Raw genomic sequence first — 13,996 nt, forward strand, 5'->3', positions numbered from 1 at the left:
TGTTAGAACCCTGTGTCAGATGGACTGCCTACTATATATTCCGATATTCTGAGTTTCTATCCGTGGTAGAACCCTGCGTCAGATCCCTGAGATACTGGTGTCCGTCAACATTTTAACAGAAATGAAGATAGTGATGTCTCACTGAACAATTGTAATCCAATTTCATCCTCTCGTATGCCTCTGTATACATTTTATTACCGCAATGTCAACATGTTATTTCACACCGACCTAGCATACAGCATGGATGTCATCCACAATTATTTCTGTACAAATAGTCGGGTGAGATTTAAATTCGAGGTTGACTCTTCTCGTGTATAAATCCCACGCGAAACATTAGTGATTTACAGTATTACTGGCAGATAGAATGTAAGTTGTAGATTGCATTTGATACATACCTATGTTTGCGCCGTTTGTGAATAATGATTGTAATGATGATGAGGAAGCCACCTCCAGCTCCAGCCAATACATACCAATGGTCAACGATCCAGATCTAAAATCGGAGACAATGGTATAAAACAACCCTGACATTACATGTCACAGGTTAGCAGCCGTATAATAGAAATTTGTTTCATAAACCAACGTGTTTAATTGTAAATATATATATATGTCTGAAATCAGGAGATAGTATGCGTGTTTTAATCAACTGGCGATTACATCATGGTTCTACTTGTTGTTTAAATTGATGTCAATATCTAAATATCAAGAGAAATTCAACAAGAAAATTCTTGTTCCAAACAGCCCCTCATTTGCTCTTAACCAAAAATAACGCTCCTTTCAACCTCTGGTGACGTAAACGCTCCGCTCACTTTTGACGTTAAGCTGTCGATAAATTGAGTTAGAGAGTAGGCCGAGTAATATGAAAAAGCTAAATGGTTTCAGTGCAAATTTTCTGTCCAAATCCTTGTTTGTGTGGATTCCTGTTGTACATACCTAGAATTTATTACGTCTTAATGTCACAGCAAATACTCTTACGTAGATTAGTAAAACACTGGCATGCCACAGATAACTTCATTTAAGACATTGTAGTAATTTTAACTGGTCCTGGGTTGAGAATTTAGCATTGCATATTTGGCATTCTGATAATACCGACAAATTGTTTTAGACTTGAAGTAATTGGAAGGAGAGGTCATTGAGTTGGATATATCACTAAAATCCTCATCATTGTTCTCGTCGGCCTGTCATTTCATGTCTATGAACATGGTTAATCTGAGCAGATATTCACAATTAGAATTTAAATAAAATCATATTCATCCTAAAGTGAGAAATGATAGTATATCTGATCGGTGGCTTTTTCCTGCTATAAATAACCAAAGCTTCTTAAAGAATTGACTGAAAGGTACATGTACATCAGACATAATGGTTATTTATATTCCCATCCATACAAAAGACAAAGTTGAACACAACTAAATAGTAGCGGTTTATACCATAAACAAAACGTTTGGCCGAGATACACAAAATGACAATAGTAACTGACTTGATAGAATAACGGTTTATAATTAACACGATTCCAACTTTAACCACAAATATAGTTGTAATACTGTAATATATGGTGTTATAACTTGATACTACCTTGTCTGTTTGCGGTGGTTCAGTATGAAGAAGTGGGAGAGGAAACATGCTCTGTATGGCGGCGTCTGAGTTAATGGTGGTGTCCACCTGATTCTGTATCAGCGGTCGTCCATTACACGTGGCCGTAAACTCTATGTGGCATCTGGCATGACCACCGCTGGAAAGTGAATTAAGGAATATGATGAACAAATAATAAAATTATTGTTTCAACAATATACATAGCAGTGTGACTATATCGTAGTCCCAGCGCCTTGCCGACCACTAGGTCCTAATTGATAAATACCATCTCGATGGTTGTTTCTACTTTCACAATATGTGTGTTTTTGTGCCGCTTTTTCGCCATGTATCTTTCTCTCAAATGGATCGATCGTTGACTAACAATTGTGCGGACATCGGACACTACAGAAGATGAAATAGTTAAATACATCAGAAAGTTATTCAGAACACCTCAGCAGTGATATCCATCTGGCTCACTTGTTTCATTAAAAAGTAACATAGCATACGTAAAGTGAAGCTGTCCGATGTCTGATGCCCCCTGATGGCAGATACGTCCAACCAGAGTGTTCACTCCCGCTGTGAATAGCGTCAACATTGTGTCGTTTCCACTGCCAACAAACGTCAGGGACACATACTCTGTGATTAACAAAAAATACTGTATCAAAGAAATGTTAAATACTTAATAAAAATCCTAAACGGACCGTGGCGCCCATCATCGTTTCAACTATATTTGTTATTTCAAAGTGGGTTGTTTTCTCCTATCTTATTTTCTTTCCTCTGTGTTTTGCTCTTCTGATTTTTTTCAATTTCTCTTAGAAATTTTTAAATGGCAAATCCGGGGAAGTCATTTGTTGGCCATTTTGCTCTTTTCTGATATGTGAAATAACAGAAGCACAACTGGGGACCATGGGTAATGTTTGTGTGTATGGGATTTTAGAAATCTCCATGAAGTAATTATGGGACAATAGTGATAACAAACTTTCAATGTCAAAATCCAAGATGGCGACTGGTCAACCATTTTGTTTTCTGATCACTCTAAATTATAAAGGGAGATATGTCCATCTGGTAATTCTTAGGAAGTAGAGTTCACAAAATGTCAAAATTCAACATCGCCACCTGTCGGCCACGTTATTTCTATGATCAGTCCGATTATCAAACGTGCACAATTAGGGACCAATGGGAACCTGTTTATCAGAGAAAAATCCATCCTATACCTCTCAAGATAAAGTCATAACAATGTTTCATTGTCAAAATCGAAGATAGCCGCCTGGCAGCCATTATGTACTTTTGATCCCAAATCTAAAGACCACAGATAGGGACCAAGGACAGTGTTGATATGAGAAAGATCAAATACTTCTGATGAAATAGCAATGTTAAACTTTTTACTGACAAGATGACAGCCTGTGTGTTATTTCTTTTTGATGCATCAGTTAAAAAATAGTTCAATTCACAAGTAGTAATCAAGGGAAAGCTATATATGGCATTAGAGATTTACCCATTATGGACGTCTCCAGATTTACTATCATTGTCAAAATCAGATGGCCATACGACGGCCACTTTGCTTTTCGCTTAGGAATCAAAACGGCAAACTGCAAAATTATGGACCAAGGGTAACCTTCAAATGAAATTTGAGAATTATTCATTCGGCGTGATTCGAAAATCAAAATGGCCGACAAGTGGCCATCTTTGATTTCGATAGTAATAGATTATTATCGCTATTTCTGGAGAGAATGAGACGATGCACTCTGTATATACGTGTGAAATTCGAAAATTCTCTATCAACTATTTCTCCAGAAATATTAATTTTGAGAATGATCCATGTCAGAATGGTTTAAGGACGGGCGGACGGGGATGGGCGATTTGGTAACCCTTTATCTGACGAGGCTAACAAATACAACACGAATGCTCGAATCTGTCATGGATTATAATTGGCATAAACATGTATATAGATGTCATTAATCGTGTATTTTTTTTTAAAATTTTGCCAGCTCTTCTCTGACAGAAAAAATATATGTACATGTAAATAAACTAAACAATAAACCAATGCCTAAATTATCTACCCACGCTTTATGATGTCACTCTAGTTAAATAAAGGTATCCAAAGATTTTGTTTGTTTTTTCTGAATCACCTCCCATGAACAGCCAATAAATCCGTGAATGGTTACTTGGAGACTCATTGAAGAAGCTGATGTTTACATCATTGAACATGATGCAAGAGGACCGTCATAAGACATAAAGTGCAATTCAGGCCAAATATCTTGCCCACAACTTGATATCACAATTTGGTCCGTTATTCACCTTTCTCAGAAACACAAATCCACTAAGGTTACCTAGGTTAACACCCTAATCGAATGAGCAAATGGGCGTCATATCTACATAAGGTAGAAATTGGAACACAATATGACTTAGTTACTGTAAGGTATTAAAGAGAAAATTTTACCATTACTTATAGTAAGTGTACTATTGATACGATAATGAATATGACAATAGCGGTATCTAACACAATGTAATATCATAAAGCATTAATATGGTGTAAACAAAACCTACATATGCTGTATTAAGTTGATATCATACCTTTATCATCGTCAGTCGGTTTTGGAGATTGTCGGACTGTTGTCCCCGTGATGGTGGCAAGTGTTGTACTGGACGATGAATGACTATGCTGCTGAGTGTTGGATGTGTGGTGGGATATAGTACTTCTAGTAGTGGTTACTGGGTCATTGGGTGATGAACCAGATGTAATCGTTGACCTTGAACGCGTTGGTTTTTGAGATGTTGAAATACCCGCGTGAAGTTTATGCGATGTTGAGTTCGAAAACTGATGAATGTGTGTTGACTTCTCCGATGAGGATTGCACAGACGACGAAGTTCTATCAGTCGTGGTTGGAGATAGACTGGCATTAAACACGATGCCCTGTGCTGATGTTGCAGACGTTGCTGTCTCAGAATATGGTTTGACAGTCTTCTTGTTGGTTGTCACCTGTGATGATGAAGTAGTTGCCGACCTTGAGGACGTCTTTTGATTAGAATCGGTTACTTCCATGGAATGTGAGTTCCGTAAGTCATTTGTTGTATGAGGATTTTCTATTTCACAATTGTCGCCATACCAACCATCGGTACAAGTACAAGTGTAGCCGCCATGATAGTTCATACAAGTTCCACCATTGAGACAGACATGTTTAGAACATTCGTTGATATCAATGTCACACACGTGGCCATGCCAGCCCTTAGGACAAGAACAAGAAAAATTTCCAGGGACATTAACACACGACCCATTGTTTCTGCATACTGTTTGGGCGCATTCATCGATGTCAGCTGAGCAGTTTAGTCCTGTCCATCCTTCATAGCACTTACACGTAAACGAACCATTAGTGTTTCTGCATTTTCCGTTCCTGCATATGCTTGGATGTAAATCACATTCATCGATGTCAACAGAACAGTTGTGTCCGGTCCAACCTGGTTGACATGTACATGTGTAACTTCCATTAACATTTTGACATGTTCCATTATTGGAACAGGTTGTTGGCAGCAGGCATTCGTCAACATCAGAAGAGCAGACTTCATCAGACCATCCTTGAGGACATTGACAATGAAAATGTCCTCGTGTGTTTGTACACGTGCCATTGTTCAGACAAGGTGCTTTGTATTTGCATTCATCCACGTCCTCCGAACAGTTGCTACCTTTCCAGCCTGACGTGCATGAACACGTGTAGCCTTGGTCAATATTCGTACATGCTCCATTATTATCACATGGATGGAAAATGATGCATTCGTTTATGTCATCTGTGCAGTTCTTACCGGTCCATCCAGGTGCACACGAGCATGTATAACCACCATCGTGGTTATGACAGGTGCCCCCATTACCACATTGACCATATACCGCGCATTCGTCAACGTCAATCGTGCAATTATTTCCTTTCCAACCAAGATCACACGAGCATGTATAAGAACCATTCGTGTTTTGACACAAACCGTTATTTTGACACGGTTCATCTGTCATACATTCGTTAACATCAGTAAGACAAAAATGCCCTGACCATCCGACAGAACAACTACATGTATATGAACCTAACGAGTTAGTGCATGTTCCTCCATTGAAGCAAGGCGATAACGTGCTGCACTCATCAATGTCGTTCTCGCAGTGTTCCCCACTCCATCCATGTAAACAAATACAAATGTAGGATCCCTCGGTATTGTTACATAATCCACCGTTTTTACACGCATGACTTTGTTCACATTCATCTAAATCATCCTCACAATATAATCCTGTCCATCCGCTGCTACATAAACATTTGAACGATCCATTAGTATTTTGACAAGATCCACCATGTCGACATGTATCAGCAAAGGCACATTCATCGTTATCTTTCTCGCAATTCCTCCCCGACCATCCAGAATTACACTCACAGCTGTAGGATCCATTGGTGTTAAAACATGTTCCACCATGTTGACACACAGACAGATTCTGACATTCGTCTACATCCTCCTCACATTTTCCCCCAGACCACTGGCTTGGACAGTCACACTCAAAGCTTCCGTTAGTATTATGGCATGTCCCATTGTGATGACATATATATATGTCCTGGCATTCATCCATGTCTTTCTCACAGGTTTTTCCGGACCAACCACTAATGCATTCGCAGTCGAACGATCCGTTTGTGTTGTAGCAAGTGCCGCTGTGAAGACAGGGTAACATAGTCTGGCATTCGTTGATGTCAATTTGACATTTGCGTCCGGTCCAGCCGTTCATACAGTGACAAGCAAAACTTCCGTTTGTGTTTTGACACGTACCGCGATTGTTGCAAATTCCACTTATCTCACATTCATCATTGTCTGTTTGGCAGTTTTGTCCCGACCATCCTACCGTGCACTCACACGAGTAAGACCCATCTACGTTATAACAAACGCCTCCATTTAGACAAGGGTCTGTAGCGTTACATTCATCAACATCAGAATTACACAGCTCACCGGTCCATGTCTGTGGACAAACGCACGAAAAACTGCCATTACTGTTTAGACAGGTTCCGCCATGTGTGCAAGGGTTGGAGACAGCACATTCGTCAACATCTTCTTCACATGCACTTCCAGTCCAATGAGGACTACAAAGACACGTGTAACTTCCGTTTGTATTAACACATGTTCCGTTGTGATGACACGGGGTTGAAATAGTACATTCGTCAATGTCAACTTCACATCTTTTTCCTTCCCAACCTCTTTGACATTGACAACTGAAACTTCCTAAGTTATTGTTGCATGTTCCATTGTGGTAACACCATTTCTTGGTTTTACATTCATTTATGTCTTTCTCACAGGTTTTTCCGGACCAACCACTGATACATTCGCAGTCGAACGATCCGTTTGTGTTGTAGCAAGTGCCGCTGTGGAGACAGGGTAACATAGTCTGGCATTCGTTGATGTCAATTTGACATTTGCTTCCGGTCCAGCCGTTCATACAGTGACAAGCAAAACTTCCGTTTGTGTTTTGACACGTACCGCGATTGTTGCAAATTCCTCTTATCTCACATTCATCATTGTCTGTTTGGCAGTTTTGTCCCGACCATCCCACCGTGCACTCACACGAGTAAGACCCATCTACGTTATAACAAACGCCTCCATTTAGACAAGGGTCTGTAGCGTTACATTCATCAACATCAGAATTACACAGCTCACCGGTCCATGTCTGTGGACAAACGCACGAAAAACTGCCATTACTGTTTAGACAGGTTCCGCCATGTGTGCAAGGATTGGAGACAGCACATTCGTCAACATCTTCCTCACATGCACTTCCAGTCCAATGAGGACTACAAAGACACGTGTAACTTCCGTTTGTATTAACACATGTTCCATTATTACTGCAAGGATTTAGATGCATACATTTGTCAATGTCCGTGTCACATTGTATTCCCGACCATCCACCCTGACACTGGCAGACGAAACTTCCATTGGTATTCTGACAAATCCCACCATTAGAACAAGGATTGAGAGGCCGACATTCATTAACATCACTTTCACATGTGTGTCCTGACCATCCACCCTGACACTGGCAGACGAAACTTCCATTGGTATTCTGACAAATCCCACCATTAGAACAAGGATTGAGAGGCCGACATTCATTAATATCACTTTCACACGTGTCTCCTGTCCAACCCAATATACAAGTACAGTTGAAGCCTCCAATATAATTACTACATGTCCCACCGTTTTGACATATTGTAGTATTATAGCATTCGTTGGCGTCTATTTGGCATCTATATCCTGACCAACTGCCGGGACACAGGCAACTGAAGGATCCGTTTGAGTTGCGGCACTCTCCGCCATGGAGACATGGCGATGATAGTTTGCATTCGTCAACATCCTGTTCGCATGAACGTCCAGACCAAGCACGAGGGCACCTACATGTGTAATTACCTTCAACGTTTACACACGTCCCTCCATTTTTACAAGGATTACTGTTATTACTTTCACATTCGTTGATATCTTCGGAACATGTCAGACCCGTCCATCCGGACGAACAGGCACACTTAAAGCTACTTATCGTGTTAAGACAGCTTCCACCGTTCTGACAAGGATTTCTACCGGTCTGACACTTGTTGACTTCCATTGAACAGTTTGCACCTGTCCAGTCCGCTGTACAGGAACATTTATAATCTGCGGGTGTATTAGTACACGTGCCACCATTTTCACACGGATTTTTGGGTTGACATCTGTCTACTGAGGAGGTGCAGTTCTGTCCAGTCCTGTTTGGAGGACAGGAACAAGTGTATCCACCCTTGGTATTGGTACACGTGCCTCTTCCACACGGGAGTAGACTAGTACATTCATCGATGTCATTGGAACACGTGTGCCCATGCCAGCCGTCTTCACACTTGCATGTGAAGGACCCATTCGTGTTACTACACAATCCATTGTGCTGACATGGATTATTGCGACATTCGCTTACGTCGTTCTCACAATGTTGTCCTGTCCAACCCTGTCGACAGATACATTTACGATGTCCCTCTTTGTCGACGGTGCAGTTTCCATGGTCATTGCACAATGACCGCCTGCATGACGCACAGTTAGAACCTGTCCAACCTGCCGGGAGAACGAGAACAAAAAGAAATGATAAGATGGCCGCAAGAGTCATGTGTGCTGTATCAGCTCTGCTGTTCTTTGCTGTTTTATCTATTATAGAGGAGTTTTTAGCCATCATGATTCTGCATATAAGTCAGTAAGAGTGTATGGAAACAACTAGGACATTGCAGTTCCACAACTTACATGGGAAGGAAAAGATATTTTGTTGAAAACTTTTTCTACTACTCCAAAAAAAAAGTATATCATATATAAAGGATAAAAACATTGGATCTAGACAAGTGAGAACAAATCAGTATGGGTTAATATTACTATTACTCCTGTCCATCAATGTTGAATTGAACCCTGGACCTCCTAGTGAAGGGATTAACTCCACACACCTGGCATGTAACTTACCTGTTGACTTCTCTAGTATAGAAGTCTATTGTGTTGGCTGCCTACAGTCTTGGCACCAACAATGCCTGGGCGACAATGAGATAGTGAACAGTAGCTCAGATTAACTTACCTAGATTTGTGATCTATGTATCGATAGTCATTGCAATGAGGGAGGCCCAAGCTCTTACCTGATCATGTTTCAAGAGGTCTCTCTTTTGTGATCTGGAATGTGAGGAGTCTCATCAAACATTTTGATGAGGTAAATTCTATATTTTACAATCTAAGCCAAGTATCGTAGGAATATGTGAAACGTGGCTAACTGGCAGTCACCCCAGTAGTAACTATACCATTCCTGAATATGATTTTTTATAAGACTAGACAGATGTACTGGGAGTGGAGGCGGTGTCGCTTTTTTATATTAGTCAAAATGTTAAATACAGGGCTAAACCAACTTTTCAACACAACAGCCTTGAAATGTGCTGGGTTGAGATTTGCTCACACAATACTAAACCCATTCTCATGTGCTCACTCTATCGGCCACCAACGACACGTAGTGACTGGTATGAACTAATGACAGCGAGTGTTGAGCGAGCGTCTTTGGAAAATTCTAATATGATTCTGATGGGTGACTTCAACATTGATGCTCTCAACTCATCACCTAAATACCAAAATCTCAACTCTGAGAGTCTTGGACTCTACAACTTAGTACATGTACCAACTAGAACCACTCTGACTACCTCCACATGTATTGACCATATATGGACAAATATTCATGAGGATTTTACCTGCTGTGATTCTACCAACATTAATGTTAGTGACCACTATCCTGTTCATGCTGTAAAAGAACATTTGTGTAATCCTGAAAATAAATCAACTGGAATCAATACTATTAAATACAGATGTACAAAACACCTTAAAAACTTTCACTCCAAAATGACTTAAAGGAAGCCTTTCAGTTACCTATAGACACTAACAGAGACGTAAATGAGGCGTTAAGGAGTGGAACAAGACATTTTCTGATATATTGGATAAAAATGCTCCGATAAAAGAAAAAAGAGTGAAATACAAAACAATTCCAGAATGGTGGGATTGAGGACATAAGAACAGCCATGAAAATAAGAGATAACCACAAAAAACATAAAAACTATGATTTATATAGAAAATGGAGAAACAATGTTACTGCTTTAATTAGAAAAGCCAAAAGTAGTTTCTATATGAATGTCCTAGATACCTGTAAAAAAGAACCAAATACTGGAAATATTTCAAACAACTAGTACCTGGCAAGGTTTATACCAAACCTGATCATGTTGTTTTTAATGATAAACAAACTGATAAGCCTGATGAAATTTCAAACATTTTTAATAACTATTTTACAAATATTGTGAAGGAATATATCTCTGAAAATGACGTGAATACATTACCTGAGTGCTTGGATACTGTACATTCTTTTGTCTCGAAACATTTACCAAGCAAGACCATGTATAATATTCCTGAAATAACTTTATCATTTGTTAAAAAATTCCTGTTGAATATTGACTGTACCAAAGCCACGGGGCTAGATGTTATTTCTGCAAAGTACTTAAAAATGACAGCTGATGTTGTGGCTGAGACTATTACCACTTTGCTAAACATGTGTATTTATCAAAATTTGTTCCCTGATAATTTCAAACATGCCAAAGTGAATCAAAGTTTCAAAAAGGGTGAGAAAAGCTTGGTTAATAACTATAGACCCATATCTATCTTACCTGTTTTATCAAAAATCTTAGAAAAACATGTACACTCGTCTTTATATGATTTTTTAAACCAACACAATCTACTCATTGAAAGTCTGGTTTTAGATGTAAACATTCTTGTCAGACTGCTCTAACAGCCTTGACAAATAGATGGTACGAAGAAATGGACAAAGGCAAGCTTATTGGTGTTATGTATATTGATTTTAGAAAAGCCTTTGATCTTGTTGATTACAAAATTCTTCTACAAAAAATTAAATTACATGGATGTTCAGACAGTGCCATAAAATTTTTACATTCTATTTATCAAAACGCCTACAATTTGTTTCCTTAAAAAATAGTAATCCTTGTGAAATCACAACTGGTGTACCCCAGGGCTCAATTCTTGGGCCACTGATGTTTTTAATTTATGTCAATGACATGCCTCTTCATTCTAAACATTGTGAATTTTACATGTATGCTGATGATACAACAATGCAGAAAACCGGTAAATTTACTACTGTTATTGAAACAGGTTAGCGCACTGACTTTGTAAATGTGAAAAACTGGTGTAAAACAAACAAAATGGTTATAAATACAGACAAAACCAGTTATGTTTGTAGGCAGTAAACTGAAAAAACAAAAACAATCAAAGGAATTATGTATTGAATGTACTGATTCTGGTGATCTTACACTGGAAAATGTTAAACATGTGTGTGTATTGATGATACCCTTACTTGGAACAAACATGTCCAGGATGTCATCAAAAAGGTCAATTTCAAAATATATCAGTTATGCAGAATTAAAAAGTTTTTACCTGTTTCATCTGGAATCACTTATTGTAACTGTTTCATTCTACCTTACCTTGATTATTGTTAAAATATTTGGGGACATTGTTCTTAGACATATATATAAAAAAACTAGAGGGATTACAGAAAAAGAGTTTTACGTATAATTATGGATGCTAGCTACTCTGTATCAGGGGATGAACTATTCACCAAACTCAAATGGTTACCTTTTAGCAAAAGGGTGAACTACAACGAATGTATACTAATGTATAAAGTAGCTAACAAACTGTGTCCAAACTACTTGGACTGTAATATGCTTGTGTCCAGTGTACACAGCAGACAAACTAGGGCATCTACTGCTGATAACTATATCATACCTAAACACAAAACTGAAAAGTTTAGAAATTCCTTCCTATATACTGGACCAACTTTGTGGAATCAGCTTCCAGAAAATATCAGACAATGTGGAACCTTACCAACTTTTAAATTTCATTGTAAAAAATTCATCTCCAATTTACCAACCTAGATCCACATTTTTATGCCAGTCTTATTTTAGCCCTAAGATAATATGGTATCTTTATGAATGTTGCCAATTTATTGTTTTAATTATCAGTCCTTTATCCCTTATAAAACCTCGCTAATTTAGTCCTTTTATTATATTATTAGTCACTCTATAACCTTTATATATACCTCTTCACTATGTGCCTTTATCATTACATTTGTTTTATTGATGTACATCTTAGTCCTTCATGATTATGCTAGTTTACTGTGATATTTGTGATTTTTATATCATATGTGATGCTGTAATCTTAATGTTGTATATATTGTACATTTTACTGTCGACCACTTGTTAGAAGAGTCTTGTACTCAAAGTGTTATCGACTCTTAAATAAAGTAATTTATTATTATTATTATTATCATTATAGATGGTACAAAAATCACACGAGTGAACAGCTCCTTTCAATACACCTTTAGAATAATATACAGTACACCCAGACAATGAATTCCACTGCAACACAAAATTGTTTTGTTCTTTTTGGACCCATTAGTGATACCAAGGACTTAAATTGTGGAAAAATAGGAGGCGACAGCGGAAAATTCAAATTGCGGATCAAAGAAAAAAGACAGAATGGAAGGTCCACTTACTCAGAGATTTTTTGTTTCATTCCGTATTTACTGAACCGTGACATGTTAGAGTGGCATACATATTACCATCTATTTTCTTGTTCAAAGTGAAGATTGACGTGTTCTGGATGGTACGGAAGAATTTTAAACTGGATGAAATCATATCATTTTTGCCACAAGACGAAAGCTTTTTAATCCTGTAATACACTAGACGGATTTCTGAAGTTAATAAAACAGAATAGAACTATCCTTCAAGAGCACATGGTCTTGTACTTCTTTACAAATATATTTGCTACAACTGGTATTCATTCACCGTAAAACCATATGTCTTCTGATGGAACACAATGTCAAACTATATCATATGTCCAAACAACTATATGTCTTCTGACTAAACATAATGTAAAACTATATCACTTGTCCAAACAACTATATGTCTTCTGATGGAACACAATGTAAAACTATATCACTTGTCCAAACAACTATAGCACATGTCCAAACAACTATATGTCTTCTGATGGAACACAATGTAAAACTATATACATGTCCAAACAACTATATGTCTTCTGATGGAACACAACGTAAACTATATACATGTCCAAACAACTATATGTCTTCTGATGGAACACAATGTAAAACTATATACATGTCAAAACAACTATATGTCTTCTGATGGAACACAACGTAAACTATATACATGTCCAAACAACTATATGTCTTCTGATGGAACACAACGTAAAACTATATCACATGTCCAAACAACTATATGTCTTCTGATGGAACACAACGTAAAACTATATCACATGTCCAAACAACTATATGTCTTCTGATGGAATACAATGTAAAACTATATAAATGTCCAAACAACTAGATGTCTACTGACGAAATATAATGTAAAACTATATCACTTGTCCAAACATCTATATGTCTTCTGACGAAACATAATGTAAAACTATATCACATGTCAAAACATCTATATGTCTTCTGATGGAACACAATGTAAAACTATATACATGTCCAAGCAACTATATGTCTTCTGATGGAACACAACGTAAAACTATATCACTTGTCCAAACAACTATATGTCTTCTGATGGAACACAACGTAAAACTATATCACTTGTCCAAGCAACTATATGTCTTCTGATGGAACACAACGTAAAACTATATCACTTGTCCAAACAACTATATGTCTTCTGATGGAACAGAACGTAAAACTATATCACTTGTCCAAACAACTGTATGTTCTGATGGAACACAATGAAAAACTATATCACATGTCCAAACAACTATATGTCTTCTGATGGTACACAATGTAAAACTACATCACATGTCCAAACAACTATATGTCTTCTGACGAAATATA

General features: G+C 37.9%; 1 protein-coding gene across 1 annotated transcript in view; it reads right to left on the bottom strand.

Annotated features, from left to right (window-relative positions):
* LOC132549625 (neurogenic locus notch homolog protein 1-like) overlaps positions 1-13,996 on the bottom strand; it is a 32,078-nt gene that overhangs the window by 3,207 nt on the left and 14,875 nt on the right. Inside the window, exons 9-13 of the mRNA XM_060213572.1 lie at positions 8,383-8,640; positions 4,141-8,277; positions 2,073-2,202; positions 1,570-1,726; positions 396-490 (exon numbers count right to left, since the gene is read on the bottom strand). Coding sequence (XP_060069555.1) covers positions 396-490; positions 1,570-1,726; positions 2,073-2,202; positions 4,141-8,277; positions 8,383-8,640 — 4,777 coding nt within the window. The remainder of the gene's footprint in view (positions 1-395; positions 491-1,569; positions 1,727-2,072; positions 2,203-4,140; positions 8,278-8,382; positions 8,641-13,996) is intronic.

This window comes from Ylistrum balloti, unplaced genomic scaffold (genome assembly GCF_031769215.1).
Source record: "Ylistrum balloti isolate Yb309-2 unplaced genomic scaffold, AGI_CSIRO_Ybal_v1 Utg370070, whole genome shotgun sequence".
NCBI classification, from domain to species: domain Eukaryota; kingdom Metazoa; phylum Mollusca; class Bivalvia; order Pectinida; family Pectinidae; genus Ylistrum; species Ylistrum balloti.